Raw genomic sequence first — 21558 nt, forward strand, 5'->3', positions numbered from 1 at the left:
AAACTATTCTGTTGTATAGGAGAATTAACATAATTCCGATATGTTATAGTATGTATTATGAGGTACATATTATACGCTGTGGGAACTCTGTATCTTATTTAATAATTACATCTTCAATCTTTTTGTATTTTAATTTTTCTCTTATGTTATAGGTATTAACAGTGTGTGCTTTGATGAAGAATCAAAACATATAACTGCAATGAAGTCTTTAGAGGGAGAAGTTGTACCTTTTAAAAATAAAATTCTTCTGTCTAATAATGTAGAGGTAAGTGATTCTTTTTTCACGTATGAAAATAAAAAGAATGAATTGTATGAACTTTGTATCAAAAACAATTTAGTAAATTTTTAGGGTTAACTTAGGCCTTTTAGGAAACTGCTCATATCTTAAAATGATCTGTTAGGTTCAGAATGATTTGATATTGAAGAGATTGTGGATTTTTAGTCTTTGGAAGGCAACATGTAATTATGAAAAGAACCTTTGCTTTGGAATTGTAAAGCCTAGATATTAATCTCAGCTCCTCAACTTATTAGCTATATGACTTAGAATCACAGCTTTCTTATCTGTAAAATATCCAATTTACTGCCCATCTTACTATCAATTGCAAAGACTGTCTATGGAAGATGAAATGAGATGACTGCCTTTAAGTGCATTAGATAGTGTTTGGGGCATATGTGTTCAATAGGTACTTGTATAAAATGGTTCATTTCAGGAGATGGAATTATAATTTCTTATTGACTGTCATTCTCCCAAAATGTGTTGTGTATGATTTTATATAAGATGATTTAGGTGAACAAGTAAGTTTACAACTAATGCATTTATAGGGCTACTATTGATTATTTGGTCCTGGAGCCCTGGAAATGATCCATCAAGATGGATCGCACTGTATCCAGTAAACAACTGTATCGCACTGAAGTGTAATTTTCACGTACCAGAATGATCTTCCAGCCAACAGTTGGGGCCCATGCCTTATCATACACATATCTATACAATTTAGCAAAATTTCTGTTCCTCGGTAGGCCTCATCATTTTATTAGAAGTTCATCACATAAGTCAGGTGATTGAAAGCACAAATTTATTAAGTAGCTTCTATGTTTGTGTTTGGTGAAGAGTTTGACTGTTTTGTTGTTGTTTGCCTTTCTTGTGGTTTTGTTGGGACCAGATGAGGGGAGAGAGGAAGAGCATAGGTTTTGGCAGTTGGTCTGGAGCAGCTTTGCCAGTAGAGGAAAATTGGAAGCTGGCTGGGATTAGTAGAGCAGGTGTCTGTGGCCTTGCTCAGAAAGGTTCTCATTGCCTTACCTCCCTGGCTTTTGAGCTAGGTAGTTGAAGTTCGTGTTGTTTGTATACTGGAAAGTGCTCTAAAGGTGAAAAAGTCTAGAACTTAGAGTTTAAATTATGGTGAAAAGCTATTTAACGTTGTAGGTTTTGCACTTATGTTTTATTGCATATCTAGAGTCTTTTAAAATTCTGATTAATAAATATTCATTGCTATTTTTATCAGTTATTATTATGTTAACTTTAGTTAACTTTATTATTTTATCTATAATAAAGTGAAAAATGTATTATTTTGACCTTGAAACAAAATTAAAGATGCAGCTTAGCTCCCCAAATAATAGAACTCACCCTAATAAAGCAATCCCTTCTTGCTTTGAGGCTTTCTGAATGTGAGCTCACCAGGATAGCATGAGCCCAGAGACTGAGCCAGTCACTCTGACTCTGATTCATCAGCCTGGCTATCTATTTGATTTCTTATAATGTTGAAATGAAGGATCTCTTTACTCGTATCATATTCATTTGTAGAGATGATGACAGTGATAGCTAACTATACATTTATGAGTTTTCACACTTAACCATCACCCCAAGAGGTGAAAAAGTTGTGTTCCTCAAATTATTTAAATCCTTTATATATTTATTTTTAAATATATTATTTATTTGACAGAGAGAGCATGAACAAGGGGAGATACAGAGGGAGAGGGAGAAACAGACTTCCTGCTGAGCAGGGAGTCCAATATAGGGCTAGATCCCAGGATCCTGAGATCATGACCTCAGCCAAAGGCAGACGCTTCACCAACTGAACCACCAAGGTGCCCCTAAGTCTTTCATTAATAAAATACATTGCTGTATGTCATATAACACATTTTGGGAGTAGGAGAGTCAATAAGAAATTATAATCCCATCTCTTGAAATCAGTGGAGTCAGTCCATAGTGTTGATTTGTTTTATAACTTATGTATAGTATTATTTTTATTTTTAAAGATTTATTTTGAGAGATAGAGGGAGAGCACGTGATTGGGTGGGAGAGGCAGAGGGAGAGAATCACAGACTCCTACTGAGTGATAAGCCTTATGCGAGGTTCCATCTCACAACCCACGAGATTATGACCTGAGCCAGAAACAAGAGTCAGATGCTTAACTGAGCCCTTCATGTGCCCTTTGTGTATATTATTTTTCATTTTATTTTCAGACCTGGTTAAATGATTTAGCCTTGGAGATGAAGCAAACGTTGAAACAGTTGTTGTTAGAATGCGTTACTGCTGGACGAAGTTGTCAGGGTTCCATTGACCCCTCATTATTCCCTTCACAGGTAAGAGGGCTTATATCTGGAATGTAGGTAGGCCTGGTTCTGTGGGAAGATCCCTGACCTGGAGGCAGGCAGGCTCAGACAGCTGGCATCTTGGTTCTCTCTCTGATTAGCATTTAATACTGACCAAGTGCTTAGCTTCTGGGTCTCTCTTCCTGCAACTGTTGTAAAATGTGGTGGAAGGACGGCATGATAGTGAAATTCTCTTCTATAGCTCTGTGAGTTTGCTGTAATTTAGATGCTTTCAAGGGAAGGCATCTGAGATGAAGGCCACTCAGGCCAGTGAGGGATGAAAGGGGGGGCTTCCTGTTCTACATAAGTGCATGCTTGGTGGAAAGTCTGGGGACCTGCATTCCCATGCCTCCCTCTTGAGAGTCCTGGAGCCCACAGGAGGTTGGTGCTGGCAGGAGGTTAGCAGGATGTAGAGGCGGCAGGGCACTGACCTGGGAGGGGGCAGGGAAGCTGAGGACTAGTTTGCACAGTGAGATATGGACTTCCCGCAGCTCATCGTTCATGGAACCCACACCAGAAACATCCTACTATGGATGCGTAGCTTACAGAATGTGTCCCAGATGTCAGCCAAGTGTAATGGTCAGACTTGTGTTAAGTATCCTGCCTTGTTTGGGATTTGTTTCGCTGCTGGTTGAAGTAATGGACATGAGGGACATAGGTTCTTAGGGATTGTAAAGGCAGGCATTTGAGGTGTTCTGTGATCTCTCACAGGAAGATCTACTTGACTGCTCGAGTTATATGCTTTCCGGATTAAACCATTCAGTAGCTATCGGAACAAGTTTTATATTGGTTCTTTTAAAGCTTGAGAAGTTAGAACACTTTAATATTTTAGTTTCTTAGCCATTGTATTATTCATATCATTTGCATCTTCTAGCATTTTGAATCAAACTATGTTTTAAAAATTCTTGTTAAGCTCCTAAAGAAATTAAGAGTAATCATCAATACACAATAATGCCATTGCAGTCAGAGGTAAGCTGCTTTATTACTTCTGGAAATGTTCCCTATTCCTGTCAACTTCCAGGTAGGATTTCAGTGAACTTAGAACAAAAGACAAAATATTACAAAATGTCCAGAGGGAAGCATTGCAGAGCGATTGACTGGGGAAATGACAGTTGTATCAGGAGATGCATGTGGAGCTACAGGCAGTGGAGGGAAGCTGCTGGATCTGAGCCCTGCAACCAACCTTGGGACCTGCAAGCAGCTAGCTGAAGTCAGGGACTACAGAACATAGCAGTAGTTCATTGTCTCCATAAAAACATGAACTATGAAAAGTAGGAGTAATTCATTGTCAACCAAAACAGAGTTCTAGTGTCTAGCAGTTAATGCTAAGAAAAATTATTTCAGGAGCGTTCATGTAAGGGGACTGAATAGTATCCCTGGCTGCATGAACATCTGGTGCAAGTTATTGCTGACTGTTCATTCAGGATTCTAGAGGCAGGTTTGTAAGGACCAGAATAATGTAGAAAAAGAACTTTCTCATCTGGGAATGAACTAGCATACTGAATGGAAAGAGACTGACAGATCTTGGTTCAGATCTGCTTTTGTCCGTATACTCTGAGCAATTCTTGTAGGCACCTAGTTAAGAAGCTATAGTGGTATGTTCATTGCCAACTTATTTTAAAATGGTAAATTGTAAAATGTTTGCAAAGCACTGTAATGACTGCTGGATTTTAGGTTAATTTTAGGTTAATAATATTAGCACCTGTCCAGAAATTATAATGGTAGTGTGACTTGAGAATTAGCCAGAATGTATTTTGACTACTGTTTCTGTTAGCCTCTCACAGAAATTGTATAGCAGACTGTTAAAAACTGAGATTATCAATGTGCATTTATAATGTAGAAATCCAGTAGTATTGCCTGAAAGGACACTCACACATAGGAGTATTAGTTTGGAGGTAGCAAGTGAACATTTTGATCTGAAAATTAAAGAGCAAAAGTTTTTTTTTTTTTTTTTTTTTTTGAAAAAGCAGAGAGATGGATCTGCCTAAATGCTTCCCATATACTTGATGAAAGAGACTGGCGAATTTGTCCCACAAATTATGGGAGATGACTTTGCCTTGGAAAGAGTTTCTCTTCCCTTAAAGAAAATTTAATGCTACTTTATACAATGATATACATACAGTGTTTTTGATAATGTGTTAATACAATGTCTTAAGTTAGATCAAGACAGTAGCTTAGCCTGCTTTGCAAAGTTATAAAATATGTACAAAGATAACTGAATTAATCTGATAAGTAGAGGCATTTGATGATATTCATCTGGCTGCTGAAAAATACGTATCAGAAAAAAACTATCCCATAGTAATTGATCAGTAGGTTTAGTAGTTTTATATGATTATGTCTTTAGTTTTCTTTCTTTTTTTTAAGATTTATTTATTCATGAGAAACACACAGGCAGAGGGAGAAGCAGGCTCCCCATGGTGAGCTTGATGCCAGACTTGATCGCAGGATCATGACCTGAGCCAAAAGCAGACGCTCAACTACTGAGCCACCCAGGCATGCCCCTTGTGTCTTTAGTTTAAAGGAGGATATTGGTTTTCTGCATTCATCTAAGAACTCTATTAAACTATTTTTTAAAAGATTTTATTTATTCATGAGACACACACACACACACACACACAGAGAGAGAGAGAGAGACAGAGAGAGACAGAGAGACAGAGAGACAGAGACACAGGTGGAGGGAGAAGCAGGCTCCATGCAGGGAGCCTGATGTGGGACTCAGTCCCAGGACCCCAAGATCATACCCTGGGCTGAAGGGAGGTGCTAAACCGCTGAGCCACCCGGGCTGCCCTATTAAACTATTTTATAAGTTTTTAAAGGCTAGTGTTTATATGTGTAATGGCTTTATCAGTAGCTGTGCTAGATTGGTACTATAGTAGAAAGCCTTTCAAGCAGTGTTAACATTTCATGTTTTATGTAAATATGAGAATATCTCTCCTTAACTAAAGCTAGTTTCTGTTTATGGGCATTAGACTGAAGGATTAAGACAGAGCTTAATTTAAGATAAAATTGGAATTTTGAAATTTTAGACTTCAGTGGTATCCTAAGATTATTTTGGAATGCTAGAATATTACCCTTTTACTAAATAGAGTACATCATATGCTGATACCTTTGGATTCTTGAAAAGCCATTTATAAAGAAGAGAGTCAGGAGGAGAAAGTACAAAGCCTCTTAGGTTACAGTGAGCTTGGTGGGATCTAGAACGAGAAACTAGATGTGGAGGCGAGTAGTATGAGATGAGTTCTTAGCAGGCTTGGCTGTACCACATATTCTGATAAAGATCCAGTACACAACTCGAAATCTAGAAAAAGGTATCTTTCCTTAAGTTTATGAACAATTTTTAGTAAATTTACCTTTTAAAAATAACTTTTTTTCTTTATTCATAGATACTGTGTTTGGCAGAGCAGATTAAATTCACTGAAGATGTAGAAAATGCTATCAAAGACCATAGTCTTCATCAGATTGAAACACAGCTGGTGACAAAGCTAGAGTACTATACCAGCATTGATACAAGTTCTGAGGATCTAGGGAACACTGGTATGAAAAATGTTCTCTTTTCTGCTTGCTTTGGGATTATTTGAACTTTTTCTTGTTATTCTGTCTTAATTTACCTATTGTATTTTGACTATATCAACCAGTTACCTATTTCGGAGGTTAGCTTAGGAATTACAATATGCCTGCTTTTATATTGTACTTAGAATCAGTAATTTATTACTTTAGACAAATGTAGACATGCTACCACCGTCCAGGTTTCTTTATCCTCTTCTATGTAGCTGCTGTCTTCTATGTCACACTTGAATGCACTGAAAACTCTGAGATTGCATTTTTGCCTTCAGCCATCAAACATAATTTAATGGGCTTGTGAGGAGCAGTCTGCTCTGTTTACCTGGATGCTTACCATTTCTGTTCCCCTTCATTTTGATGCTCCCACTTCCCTGCTGTTTGTTGGAAGAACATCCTAAAGTGCTGCTTTTTTTTTTTTTTTAAAGACTTTATTTGAGAGAGAGAGAATGAATGAGTAGTGGGGAGGGACAGAGAGGGAAGGAGGAGCAGACTTCCTGCTCAGTGGGGAGCCTGATAGAGGGCTCCTTCCATCCCAGGATCCTGAGATCATGACCTTAGCTGAAGGCAGAAGCTTCACTGACTGCGCACCCCAGGTGCCTCCAGCACTTCTTTTAGAGCCGGATTGCTGACTGTGAATTCCTTCCTAGGAATTCAGGTTGCCTTCATCTGAGAATGTCTTTATTTCCCCTTCACTGTCTTAAGTATGTTTTTGGTTCTATATCGGATGATGTGGGAGTGTATCTTGGACATTTTGAATATTGTATTATGAGTACTGGGTCTTGTTTAAATCCTTCCAATAATGTTGATGTTTTCTGTTAGCACTTGATCCTGTTGGGTTCTGGCTTCAGGTTCCAGCCAGCCTTCCTGGGTTGTGGTTCTGGTGTCAGTTCTCTTGTAAAAGTCATTGAGTAATGTGCAGGATTGTCAAGGTTACACCACTGATTACATTTCAGTAATATAATGAAATCCCCTTCACGTGTGTGCCATCTAGTGGCCAGCTCTCAGAGTCTTTGGTTTGATGGTAGGTGGAAAGCTTCAAGGCTTGAGGGGGAGCCCAGGGAGGGAGAGCCCTTTGTGCCCATGCTCCTTCCAGGATGCTGGAGTTTGCTTGGGTTCCTGTCCTGCTCTCCTGGCCAGAATGCTGCCTCTCATGGGCTCTACTCTCATGCTTGCTTTCCATGCTGGTGCCTGTGTCTCGGACTGGCTGATGGGAGAGAGCGGGCAGGGTTTGTCCTACCCTCTTGGGACCCCGGGGTCTCTGATTGCAGAGGAAGGTTCACTTCCCTCTGGGTTTTAGGCACCTCTGGGTCTCTCCTGCTGAAGCTGTGGCTCCCAGGAGTCTCCTTTTCTGTTCCTCACACCTGAGCTACGGGCCTCACCAGGAGCTGACTGCATGGGTCTGGCCATCCAGCTGCACAGACTCCCACTCTAGGGAACAGGAGAACAAAAACAGAACAAGGGGGCACTTCTCATTCAGATCTTCCCCAACTTGCCTGATATTTTTGCTTGCCAGACTCCTAAATAGCACTCAATTACATGTGGTCCATGTTTTACACTTGTGTTCGGGGAGAAACAGGCTGCAGGAACCGGAACCCTTCTCTCACTGAATTTTGATGCTTTCATTTTCATATACAAAATTCTTATTTCCTACCAGTGGATTTGACATATTTTGATTTGTATGATTTATATTACTGTATAATTCAAATGTATTATAAAATTACCATTTAAATACATTAAAAAATCTGTGCATATATAATAAGTAAGTCCCAAGCTAACATTTTCTCCAAATATTTTAATTTGCATACAGAGTCTGGCATTCTGGAACTTAAGCTCAAAGCACTGATTCTTGATATTATTCATAATATTGATGTGGTGAAGCAGCTAAACCAAGTTCAGGTTCATACAACTGATGACTGGACCTGGAAAAAACAAGTCCGATTTTATATGAAAAGTGATCACACATGTTATGTACAAATGGTGGATTCTGAACTTCAGTATACTTATGAGTATCAGGTAGGATTGGTAGCAAAAGTGTTTTATTTTTTCCAGTTGAAATGATTTATTTTAAAGGACATTTGCTATTGGTTGACAGAATTATTTTTATTTTAGTTGTAACTTTTAAGAACTTTTTTCTGTGTGACTGTCTTCTATTTCATCATAAGTAAGAAGATGTTATATCAGAGAAATACTTATAGAAAGTTACAACAATGGCAGTATTGTACTGAATTCTGTGAATGTTCCTTTTTTTAGAGTAATGTTTAATGCAGCTCTCTGTGATCCAGGGAGAATGGAATACGGCCGCTGTCTGGCCCATGCCTCCTCGCTCATGGTCAAGCTTGGTACCACTGCAACCACGCCCAAAGATGCTTGCTCAGTGTTCTCAGTTTGCGAGATGAGACTTTTCAAACAAATAACCTAGCTCATGTAACCTGTTTTCAAAAATTCTGACTGCATCCTCTGTGCCTTGTCCTATCATAATGAGTCAGTCATCAGAATGTTAGATGATTATGTTGATAAAGTGTATTTTGAGACCCAAATCTGTCTACCTAAATTAAGGAAAAACTATGAACTGTAGCTGGAATTGGAGTCTATTTTCCCTAAAACTTATAAATTCAAATAGTTCTCAAAATTTCTATTAATTTCATAAGGAATTTTTTTCAAAATAATTACATTTGAGTCTCCAAAATGGTTCTGATATATAAAGATCATAAGATGCAGGAAATTAATTTACGTGAATTTTTAAATACAAGATTGTTGTATAAGATAGTTTTGGATTTCTTAGCCTTAGTAGAACATCTTTGTACCATTATTAAGAACTTGAGAGACTATTTGGAAAACCTTACGATATGTCAATTGAGGATGGAGTAAACTACATGCTTGGTGTTAACAAAGTTTAATTTCAGTTTGTGCTTTAACAAGTTTCTTCCACTAAAAACGTAGATATTTTTCTGGTTAACAGCTTTAACTTTTTTGTTGCCTTTTTAGCTTTTTAAATAGCCGCACAACCACATGTTTGTGAGGTTGAATAAAGCACAAATATTGAAAATTTATGTTCCCCTCATGTAGGGCAATGCTCCCAAGCTGGTTTACACGCCGCTGACAGACAAGTGCTACCTGACTCTCACGCAAGCCATGAAGATGGGCCTCGGGGGGAACCCTTATGGGCCAGCTGGAACCGGGAAAACTGAATCTGTGAAGGCCTTAGGCGGACTTCTGGGAAGACAAGTTCTAGTTTTTAACTGTGATGAGGTAGAATGCATAATTATCAACTATGTAATCGTGTGTGAGTTGAGTTTAGATTAGGATTTGTGTACTTAAAATTGAAATACCCTATTTCAAAGTCACATTATTTTTGAGTCACTTGAAAACAGAATTTGTTTTATTTGAACAGTGAGATGGAGAGATGTTGTAGAGAGGATAGTCTCAGAACTTTTCTAAAGGGAACTAGTGCAAATAATTTTGAATACAGAATGGAGGATTATATTAGAGGGTAGAAATTTTTTTTTAAATTAGTTTCAGAGGTAGAGGCCAGTGATTTATCATTTGTGTGTAACACCCAGTGTTACTCACATCACGTGCCTGTCCCCTTATTACCCTGTCTCCCCTCCCACCTGCCCTCCAACGACCCTCAGTTTGTTTCCCAGAGTTCACTTGTATGTGGAATTTAAGAAACAAATGAACATAGGGGAAGGGAAGGAAAATGTTTTTTTATTAGTAAGGAGGAATAGTGAACAGAAAAGAGAAAAAAATTCATTTTGCAATTATCATTTTCTAAACATTTTGTGTCGAATGTGTATTTCAACTTAAAGAATAACTAAAACAAAATCTCGTATCTATTTAGTTCTGTGTACTGTTTTTTTTTTTCTGTGTACCGTTTAGAACATTTTTACATCAATTATTTTGTTTATTCTTTGAAACCACCCTGCAGAGGGTAGCTATTTAATCTGTACTTAAAAGAGAGCAAAAGAGGCAGAGATGGGTGAAATTACCTTATCTGTAAATGTCAAAGTATTAATTTATTATTAGGGATCTTAATTATTTTTTAACGGATATAATTTTTGCTGTTATTTTTTAGGGCATTGATGTGAAATCAATGGGACGAATTTTTGTTGGTTTAGTGAAGTGTGGGGCCTGGGGCTGTTTTGATGAATTCAATAGACTGGAAGAATCTGTATTGTCAGCAGTGTCTATGCAGATCCAGACAATTCAGGATGCTTTGAAGAATCATAGAACTGTGTGTGAACTGCTTGGCAAGGAGGTACGGGATATGTTGGGAATTGAAAAAATTCAGATATGTTTTACAACTTTGCATTCCTCAGGCAAATACTTCGTATTTTTCCTGGCACCCCTATGTGTGACCTATGTGTTCAGCCTTTGTACCTGTGAATTGTCTAAAGTTTCTCACCCGGTTTTGGTCTGACTTTACCGTTCACCGTCAGACTTTCAGTACTGAATAATTCATTTATAATGACAGCTGCTAACCTGTCCTGGGCACTTACTCTGTGCTGGCTGCTTCCGGGGATTGACTCACTGATACTCATGATCTTTCGATGTAGGTACTGTTGTGTTTTCCACTTTGTAGATAAGCAAAGCAGAATAAGTATTGGGCTGGGAACTGAACTGGGTTGGTTCCATTCTGAGGCTTGTGTTTTTGATCACTGTTCTATATGAGTCTGACAACATGAGCACTTAACTGTGTTTCTGGTCCTTCCTTTTCCTCATCAGAGATACGTACCCATATCATGAGAACTTGAACTTATTTGTAGAAAGTGTGGGCTTCCCTATAGAAGGTATCATGTTGAAAACACTTGAAGTTAAAAGAAGTGTGAAACGATCTTCTAATCCATAATAGCGTTTTCACAGGATAGTTTTTTCAGGGGAGGGCAGGGAAGTAAGATCAATTATGAATTATTAACCTGTTATTTACATGATGCTTAACCTCTTTATAAAGAAAAGAGAAACTGATAAGCTTTTACTTTTCTGCCATCAACATTAACTTTTCTTACACACTGAGGTTTTCCCTCCTTTCCTCCTCTGACAAGGAGGGGTTTTTTTCTCCAAGTCAGCACTAAGCTTTCTGCTTCTGCTCTGCGATCTCCTCCCAGGGACCTTGTCTTTGTTAGGCCCTCTGTTACAGTTTCAGCCTTTTCTACCTGTTCTTCATTGGCTTTTATTTATTTATTTATTTTTTAAAATTTATTTATGATAGTCACACAGAGAGAGAGAGAGGCAGAGACATAGGCAGAGGGAGAAGCAGGCTCCATGCACCGGGAGCCCGATGTGGGAATCGATCCCAGGTCTCCAGGATCGCGCCCTGGGTCAAAGGCAGGCGCCAAACCGCTGCGCCACCCAGGGATCCCTCTTCATTGGCTTTTAAATGTAATCACATCTTTTCCTTTTTAATGACATATGACGTCAGATGAAATAATATTATAATATTTGGTATAATTAAAACATAAGCAAACCTTCCCTTCACTTGTCTTTCCAGCCACTTCTCTTTCTCCTTTCTTCCCTTTATAGTCAGATTTTTTTTCTTCTTTTTTCTTTTTTTTTTTCTCTAGGTACTTAATTGCACACTCTGACTTGGCTCAAAGTGTGCTGTTGAAAGTGCTCCTACTGGGTGCTCTTGTGATGGTCTGCTCTTCCTGTTAAAGCATTAATCACACTGTGCTTGCCTGTAGACTGGAAGCTCCAAAAGAGCATAAATTCTTAGTGACTTCAGGTCACAGTTGCGTTGTCTCTGTGTACCCAGCAAAGAGCCTGATACATGGAGGCATTTTGTAAGCACAGACAGAAATAGATGCTCAAAATTCCTGCCTTGTAGGACTGATATAAGGGACCTTTGTAAATATTGTTCCTAAGGGAGTTATTGTATATTCAATAGGGAGATGCATAGCTCGTTAGCAGTTATCTTTTGCCAAGGTATAAGATTTGTGTGTAGAAATATGTACAGTAAAATTTATATTGTCTATTATCTGTTAAAATATGTATCTACAGTTAAAATATTTGCTGCCTATATTTCAAATTAACATTTCAGGTAGAAATAAATTCCAATTCTGGAATTTTTATTACTATGAATCCTGCTGGAAAAGGTTATGGAGGAAGACAAAAGTTGCCTGACAATCTGAAACAGCTTTTCCGGCCAGTAGCCATGTCTCGTCCAGACAATGAGCTTATTGCAGAAGTTATTCTGTATTCAGAAGGCTTCAAAGATGCCAAAGTCTTGGGCAGAAAATTGGTAGCTATCTTCAATCTATCCAGGTGAGTTTTCCTCTCTTAAATATTCTTATGTTTTTGGTTCCAAGGATTGTTTATGGATTACTGACCTATTTACCTGTTCAGTGATTTTCATATTGGGGATTATATTGTACTTAAGGTATTGATAGGGAAGATCTTAGTTTGAGTAATAAAACATCTGACTCAGAACGATTTATCTTCCTTAAATGCTATTAATTTGATCTCCCTTATTTTCTGCAAAGTATTTTTATTGAGGTGCTCCAGCTAAATGATGTTAATTGAAAGGATTTATCAGCAGGACCTTCAAAACCTGTTCTTTGGAGGGAATCTTCCACGATTTTTCTTATGTCTTATTTCTAGTAATAGCAATGGACTGTTAGGTTCTTTTGGTTCTTTGGGTGACCTAGAATTCTGGTTCCTATTAAGAGCTGGTGAGAGCTGCAGTGCCAGAAACTGAAAGCCAGGTGGATTGATTGAATAGTTGAGGGATAACAGGTGCTTGTCATTTAGTGTCTTCAGGAAGGTCATCAGCCAGGTCATGACAGTTAGCTCTGATCCTTGGGAGTCCTCTTTCTTCAGTGTTTTACTGGAGAAATCATATTCCATGATTGGGTCTTTTACAGGAATTAGTGAACTATCAGCACTGCTTTCTATGTGTCTGTGGTTATATTCTGCATTTTAAGTAGAGTGATAAAAATAATTTCTGTCTGATGCTTTGCAATTTCCGTGTCCATTTAAGGGAACTTTTGACGCCTCAGCAACATTATGACTGGGGTCTGCGAGCCTTGAAGACAGTTCTTAGAGGAAGTGGAGGCCTTCTTAGGCAGCTGAAGAAAACTGGCATGAAACAGAATGGTAGGATTTGTTATTCAGATATAATCTTGTTTTTTAAAATACACTTTAACTTAGAACAGGTTTAGATTTATAGAGAAGTTATAAATACAGATGGTGTTTGACTCCCTGGCCTTTAATTTCTCCTGTTGTTTACATCTTCTGTTAGAATGCTATATTTGTCACAGCTAGCGGACCAATATTGATGCTATGTTTAACTGAAGCCCGTACTCTATTTACATTTTCCCTGGTTCTTAGCCAATGTCCTATCATAACTTTTACATGTGTGTTAAATACTAAACAGTTGTGATAGAGGAATAGTGTAGCCTGCTCCTCCTCAATCTTTGGTGTTAATAGAAACATTAGATTTAGAAATAGAAAATAGAAACATTTCTCCATTAGAATCACCAAGAGCCTTATTAAAGCACCAATGTTGACCCTTGGGCCCCAGTTTCTATAGGTTCTGAAGCAGAGCCTTAGAGTGTCTTTCGTCTGAGAATAAGAGCCATAGAAATTTATAGGAATTTTCTCTTTCCGAGAGCTAGTATACCAAGCAAAATTACCCTTTAAAATTTTTTTTTAAGATTACAAAAAATACCCTTTAACTATAGAATAATTTTAGATTTAAAGTTACAAAGATGGTATTCCCATTGTTTCCTCTTATTTGCTGTGGTACATTTGTCAAACCTAGGAAACTGAGGTTAATAGGTTAATATTACTATTAACCTCCAGACTTCATTTGGATTTCACCTGTTTTATCGTTAATGGCCCATGTTCTGGTCTAGGATCAAGGCCAGGGTGCCTCATTGCATTTACTTGTGTGTCCATACTCTCCTGGGCTCTGTGACACTTTCTCAGCCGTTTGTGTTGTTTCCATGACCCTTACAATCTTCAGGGGTACAGGTCACATGTCATGTAGACTCTTTCTCAGTCTGGGTTCTGTCGTGATGTTTCTTGCATGATGAGACTGGATTCTGAACATTTAGAAAGAACACCAGAGAGGTGAAGGGCCGGTCTTAGCATGTTGTATCAGTGGGTGCATAATGACCACGTGACATCACTGGTGATATTCACCTTTATCTATTATTTTAGTATTATCTTAGTATTATTTTAGTATTTGCCAGGTTTCTCTGCTGTAATAACAACTGTATAGTTACTGTTTTCCTCTTTTCCTACTATCCTTTTTGGAAGCTGGTTACTAAATGTAGCTCACCTTCAAAGTAGGCAGGCAAAGATTAAGCTCCATTTCTTAGAGGGAGGAATATCTGCAAATATTATTTGAAACTCTTCTGTTAAATAAGATTTGTATCTTCTTCCCTATTTATGTGTTTATCGAATGATCTATTCAGATCAGACTCATGATATGTTATTATATTTTTAACACCTTTTTCCCCCCATTTGTATAAAATAAATGATTCTCCCACCCATGGATGTGTGCCTTTATGAAAGGCCAAATATTCAATTCTTTAGATTACTATTAAAAACTAAGTTAGGGGCACCTGGATGGCTCAGTTGTGTCCAACTCTTGATTTCGGCTCAGGTCTTGACCTCAGGGTCCTGGGATCAAGCTCCAGTTCAGCTCTGTGCTCAGTAGGGAGTCTACTTAAGATTCTTTCCCTCTGGCCCTCCCCTCACTTAAGTGCCCTCTCTCTTCCAGTTAAAGTAAATCCCCCCCCCCAAAAAAAACCCCACAAAAAACAAAACTAAGTTAAAACACTGAAAATAAGTCAGCATAGAAAAACATCCCATGAAGTTATCTATTCAGACTTTTTTTCTTCAAGATTTTATTTATTTATTTGAGAGAGATCACAGAGGGAGAGGGAGAAACAGACTTCCCACTGAGCTGGGAGCCCAATGTGGGGCTTGATCCTAGGACCCTGAGATCATGACCTGAGCTGAACACAGATGCTTCACTGACTGAGCTGCCCAAGTGTCCCTCTATTTGGATTTTAAATGATCAAAGTATACATCTTAAAAAAGGAATCTGCTTTAGCTCTGTTGGCATACGCCAGGGAAGATAGTAATTTGGTGCTTTAGCTCTGTTAGCATATACCAGAGAAAATAGTCATTTGGTGAGTTACTTAAATTACTGCCTCTGGTGATTTTTAAGAAATATTGAAACCATACCTGTAGTCATTAAAGATGGCTTATTAATGCTTGAAATAAACTCTATTGTGGTCATACCTTCACTGCACGTGCTTAAACATGGAAATATTCAGCAATTATAGAGAAATACCAGACTAAAGATAGTTCTGGCCTTCAAAAACACATCTTTCAGTTGCTATTTAATATCTGTAAAAGACTAAGAATCTTGTAATGATACTAGTATTTATATTTGGTTTAGAGATGAGTTTATAAAACACTTCTGAGCAGGTTTGAGTTTTATTAATCGAAGTCTAGGAACTCTGGACTCAAATTCTATGGAAAGGAGTGCAGAACTGTACATAGGGATCCATATTTCTCAGCCGTCAAAAGAAAGTAAGGCAAGTTTGTCCATTCACATGGTAGCACATGGTTTGAAATGTTGCTAAATTCTAGCACATCATTTAATGACTGGTAACACATATGGTACTTGAAAACTGTACAGCCATTAAAGCTTTCTAAAGTCAGTAACTAATAATCTTAAAATGAAACTTTTTCTTCAGTTGATGAAAGTCATATTGTGGTACAAGCACTGAGGCTTAATACAATGTCCAAGTTTACATTTGCTGATTGCTTGAGGTTTGATGCACTGATTAAAGATGTGTTTCCCGGGATTGACTTTAAAGAAGTGGAATATGGTGAACTGAGTTCTGCATTGCAGCAAGTCTTCGAGGAGGCCAATTATGAAATCATTCCCAATCAGGTAACCATCGAGAACACTTTATAATAGGGGTGACTGAGGGAGTTAAGCATCTGACTCTTGGTTTCAGCTCACGTTATGATCTCAGGGTTGTGAGATTGAGCCCTGTGTTGGGCTTTGTGCTCAGTGCAGAGTCTGCTTGAGATTCTGTCTCCCCCTCTTCCTCTGGCCTCCCTGCCCCCCCAAGAAAGAAAAGTTTATCCACTAATGTTTAAATAACTTTTTTATAATCTTACAGAGACTCTAGTGGAGTGCTGTACTGTCCAAAAGGTAGCCATTAATTACATGTGGCCATCTAAATTTAAATGTAAAGAAATTAAAATTACATTTAAAAATCAAGTTCCTGGGACACTTGGGTGGCTCAGTGGGTTAAGCATCCAACTCTTGGTTTTGGTCATGATCTCAGGGTCATGAGATCAAGCCCTGAATTGGGCTCGATACTCTGTACAGAGTCTGCTGCTCCCCTTTGCCTCTCCCCCCACATGTGTGCTCTCTCTCTCTCTCTCTCTCTCAAATTTTTAAAAAAGAATATATTGACCCTTTCTCCTAGTTAATTCCTTATTAATTATTTTTATCTTTTATCTTTCCATTTAAATCTCACTTATTCAGGGAAGCCTTCCCTGATCTTTGAGTCCAGATGGGGTTTCCTTGCTGTGTTTTCATTACTTTACTTACATGTACTTATTAATGCTTAATCTTATATGTGACTAATACTGATCTTTGCCCACCAGATAAGAGTGTTCATGGAAGGTGGAACTCATGTCTATTTTTGCTTATCATTTTATTCCTAGTGCATGTTACAGAGCCTTGCCCATAATAGATCCATCATATATGTTTTTGATAATTGATTACATATGATTGTTTGACTTTGACAAATTCTTAGGAGAAATTCTTTTTAGTAGTTTTTTTTTTTTTTTTTTAATGTATCACAAGTACATGTTCAAAGATGAACATTTTCCCTCAGGTTTTTTTTTTTTTTTGTTGTTGTTTTTTGAGAGATACAGGATATAAATGCATGAATCAACAAGTGAATAATATGTTATATGTGAATTAATAAAGAAAAAATGATATACATATTGTCAAATGACTTGGAAAGTATACTTGTTTCTTTTAAAGAAATATTGGGGTTAAATATTACAGTGTAAATATGCTTGGATTTATTTAGGTATTATTTTGTTTAAGGCTGTATCTTTCATCGAAGAAATCAGAGGCTTTCGTTTTATATGTTTGGAATAGAACAACTGTTACAGAAGGAGAAGGGAACTGTGTTTGATTATAGACCATAATATACATGTTTGTTTTCTACTAGATCAAGAAGGCCTTGGAATTGTACGAACAGTTACGCCAAAGAATGGGCGTTGTCATTGTTGGTCCAAGCGGTGCTGGGAAGTCAACCCTGTGGAGGATGTTAAGGGCGGCACTGTGTAGGACTGGCAGAGTGGTCAAGCAGTATACCATGAACCCCAAAGCTATGCCGAGACACCAGCTGTTAGGCCATATTGACATGGATACGAGGGAATGGTCTGATGGCGTTTTGACAAATAGTGCTCGGCAAGTAGTTCGAGAACCTCAAGGTTGGTCTGTGTTTTGTGCCTCATTTCTTTACTTAATAACCTTTAGAGGATGATGGAACTTGTCTCTAATGTGTCCTTAAGCCTCATACGTGACCATAAACTGCCTTGTAAATGATGTGCATTGATATTTTACTTTAGAGGGGCCCAAGATGTGCTATCATTTTGGTCTCTACTATATGGGAACTTCTATTATAATAGAAACAAAGTGATCTGGGTAAATTGTAATTCACAATGAGATTAATTTACTGAAAATATAGGAACTCTTTGCTGGTGATATTGTAGTACCTCATAAATAAGATGACATTTTATATGGGGTTAAAATTGTGTGTCTGAACAGTTTTAACTCATGAGTCGGAATACAGTAGTTTGAGTAATTTTGAAAATTTAAGTCATAAAATAGTAGTCTTCTTGGTCTCAGTTTTTTGGCTTGTTTTTTAAAGGGATTTTTGGCCAGAATCTGAGAAGACTTCCTACTTTTTATTAGGTCACAATTAATAGTTGTTTTTCTAAGCCAGTGAGTAAAAGGTTTAGAACTCTTAAGACATGGGAAAAATTTTTCACTTTGAGATCCCAGTTCTGTGTACTTGTGGACCAGTTTGGCATTACCACATGGCATATGAGTGAGTCTTCAGCTGCTTGAGCCAGGATTGCTTGCGGTTCTTGGGCATGGTTGTAGTGCACTTTCACATGGAAAATTTCAGTGTGTTCTACTTTAGTTCTTTATATTCATGGGCAGGGATAGAAAATAACACTTAGTGGAAATTACTTCTAAAGAGTAAGGAATGAGTATTTTATTCCTTATTTTTAGTTGTTATTACTGCATATATTTTTGTTTTACCTCTACTTTCGTTTTTGAAAACAGATGTGAGCTCATGGATAATATGCGATGGTGATATTGACCCTGAATGGATAGAGTCTCTGAATTCTGTTCTGGATGACAATCGACTCCTCACTATGCCCAGCGGAGAGAGGATTCAGTTCGGCCTGAATGTGAACTTTGTATTTGAAACTCATGATTTAAGTTGTGCTTCGCCAGCCACGATATCTAGAATGGGAATGATCTTTCTTAGGTAACCATCAGAGCACTTGTGTATATTATATTAGAATATTTAGTTACTACTTTGGTTTCATAGCTAAGTGAAGTAAGTGTATGGATGATGTATAAATACATGTTTTCCTCATTTTAACTTCTGTTAGGTTTTACTTTGTTCAGAGAGTAGCTGTTTTATTTCAGTTTATTTAATTGTTTCAGTGTTTAGTCTTATTACTATGTTTGCATCAGTGAGACAGCAAGTATTTAGTTGTTTTGTTTTTCCTCTTTTGTTTAATGTTACCACTGCAGAGAAGTGAACCCACTGGTTATGAACTGGAGGCTAATAATCTAAAACTAAGTAGCAATAGTTTAATCACAGAAGGGCCAACCTAGGATTAACAGGTCCTATGGAGTGACCTTTCTTTGAACAAATTGGAAACCTTTTTACTTAATGTTTATTTTCTTAGGATATTTGGAAGAGGCTTAAGAGGGAAGAAATGAAGAATAAACCAATTTTAGATATCATGTTTCATAGTCTCATGCCAGAATGTAGACATTGTAGCCAATTTCATTTTCCAAAATGAGTAATTAGAAAGTTTTCTTTTGCTTTTTGAGTGGATGTTTTAGAGTTTGATACTTGTCTATATAAAGAGTCCTACTCTTTTAGGGCCGTTTCAGGCTATTTTTGGTGTTGTATGACACATGATAGTATTATCAAGTTGGCTCAGATTGTTTCCAAAATTAATGCTTGCTTTTTGATAGTATTTTAGGGAACATTTATACTAAATAGCCATGAACTCCAATTAATACTTTAAGGTATTATTTAAAAACATAGCATTGTTTAAAAATTTTGTAGCTGTATCTCACACAATTTGTCTTCTCTGTTCAACATATTCTTATAATCTTGTGAGAAAAATATACAAGGAAAGTTTATAACTAAATGTTTACATTTATTGAATGCCTATTATGTATATAACTTTAAGTTAAGCATTTTAGGAGAGCCAGAGCAAGAAATGGGTAAAACTAACACGGAGGGCTCGTCTTTATAGAGTATCCTTTCAAGTAGAGGAGATAAAATAAATGTAACAATTACAACACATGGTAGACTATAAGTGACATAATTGTAAGTAGAGTGCCATGGATATTTAGCAGAAAGACCACATCTTGCTGCACAGGATTTAAAAATTGTTGGTGAACCAGATATGGTTCATGAGAGGTGTGGCAAATATATGATTACATGTAAAATACACAAATATGTGGTAACATTTTGAGCTGCTTTTGATTAGCTTACCTTGGTTTTAGGTTTCATTTCTTCAGCAGACATTTGTTGAGCACTTGCTATGTTATAGGCCAAATGAGGACCTTTTTTTTTAATTTTTTTAATTTTTATTTTTTTAATAAATTAATTTTTATTGGTGTTCAATTTACCAACATACAGAATAACACCCAGTGCTCATCCCGTCAAGTGTCCCCCTCAGTGCCCATCACCCATTCACCCCCACCCCCCGCCCTCCTCCCCTTCCACCACCCCTAGTTCGTTTCCCAGAGTTAGGAGTCTTTATGTTCTGTGTCCCTTTCTGATATTTCCCACACATTTCTTCTCCCTTATATTCCCTTTCACTCTTATTCATATTCCCCAAATGAATGAGAACATACACTGTTTGTCTTTCTCCGATTGACTTACTTCCCTCAGCATAATACCAAATGAGGACCTTTTAATAGTGAAAGAGAATGCTGTTAATGCTGGGACAGCTGGTATAAAGCAGGATCATCTTGGATGAAGCAAGATGTATAGTTGCCATAGACATTGGGGACATACCATTGACAACAAAGTCTATTCTGCAGGGGCTTAGAGTCTTTGATTTGTTTGACTTGAACTGATCTAATGGAATTTACATATTTACCTCTGACTGTTCCATTTTTCTTTTCCTTTTTAGCCTGGATAGAAATGTGGGAAGAGAAATTCAAGGGCTCAGTAGTTACTAGTGTTACTACAAAATAGTGGTAGAGAATAGGAAGGAAGTGGCAAAATCATGAGCCCTTGTCAATTCTAAAATTGTTAACCTATGAGTTGTTTTTGCCATATTTTTGGTAATTATTTAAGTATAATTTTAAATAAGATGTCACTATTATATTTCATTTCAGTCATTGGATGTTACTCATGTAATTAGGTGCTTTGCTAAATAATTCTATTTTACTTCACAAAGATCTTTGAGTTTTAATAGTGGCATGAGAATTTAGGTAGTTGACTTTTTTTGGGATAGAAAAGAAAAAATATTTTTAAAGATCTGTATTAAGATACAGCTGTCCTTGAACTCTACTGTGTTTTTGAAACACCCAGGGATTTTGTTGAAGTGAAGATTTTGTTTCAGTAAGTCTAAACTTGGGACTTGGGGCTCTCTATTTCTCTAGTCCTAAGGATTTAGACCACTTCTTGAACAACCTGTATATATTTAGTTCCTCTTTAATTTGTTTATAATATAAATGAAATTTCTTTTACAGAAAATGACATGTATGTGTGTCTATATATGTAACTAATATATACACATATGTAGAGAAATAACTGAAGTCCACTCTTATATACTAGCAGCTATAAAAGTGTATAATAATGTCTATTGGAGCAGAAATTAATTTTGAAAGTAAGTTGACTGTGTCTTCCAAAGTAATTTCTTACATGCTTATTAATCTGTTTCAGTGATGAAGACACAGATCTCCATTCTCTGATAAAATCTTGGTTGAAGAATCAGCCTCCTAATTATAGGGATAATATTGAAAACTGGATTGGAGATTACTTTGAAAAAGCTTTACAGTGGGTTCTGAAGCAGGTGAGTTAGCCATAATATTTCATAATTATTTAGGCCAGAATTAAGAATTAAGGTGATGGAGAGTGT

At 37.2% G+C, this 21558-nt stretch overlaps 1 protein-coding gene across 3 annotated transcripts in view; it reads left to right on the forward strand.

The window, feature by feature from the left end:
- The window catches only part of DYNC2H1 (dynein cytoplasmic 2 heavy chain 1), a 341276-nt gene that overhangs the window by 48304 nt on the left and 271414 nt on the right, over positions 1-21558 (forward strand). For all 3 annotated transcript variants that reach the window (XM_055305872.1, XM_055305873.1, XM_055305874.1), the window contains exons 29-40: positions 153-265; positions 2461-2580; positions 5973-6123; positions 7958-8163; positions 9217-9399; positions 10226-10408; positions 12188-12411; positions 13127-13242; positions 15864-16063; positions 17370-17634; positions 18497-18704; positions 21363-21492. In XM_055305872.1, coding sequence (XP_055161847.1) covers positions 153-265; positions 2461-2580; positions 5973-6123; positions 7958-8163; positions 9217-9399; positions 10226-10408; positions 12188-12411; positions 13127-13242; positions 15864-16063; positions 17370-17634; positions 18497-18704; positions 21363-21492 — 2099 coding nt within the window. The remainder of the gene's footprint in view (positions 1-152; positions 266-2460; positions 2581-5972; positions 6124-7957; positions 8164-9216; positions 9400-10225; positions 10409-12187; positions 12412-13126; positions 13243-15863; positions 16064-17369; positions 17635-18496; positions 18705-21362; positions 21493-21558) is intronic.

Source organism: Nyctereutes procyonoides, unplaced genomic scaffold, assembly GCF_905146905.1.
Source record: "Nyctereutes procyonoides isolate TBG_1078 unplaced genomic scaffold, NYPRO_anot_genome, whole genome shotgun sequence".
Lineage (NCBI taxonomy): Eukaryota > Metazoa > Chordata > Mammalia > Carnivora > Canidae > Nyctereutes > Nyctereutes procyonoides.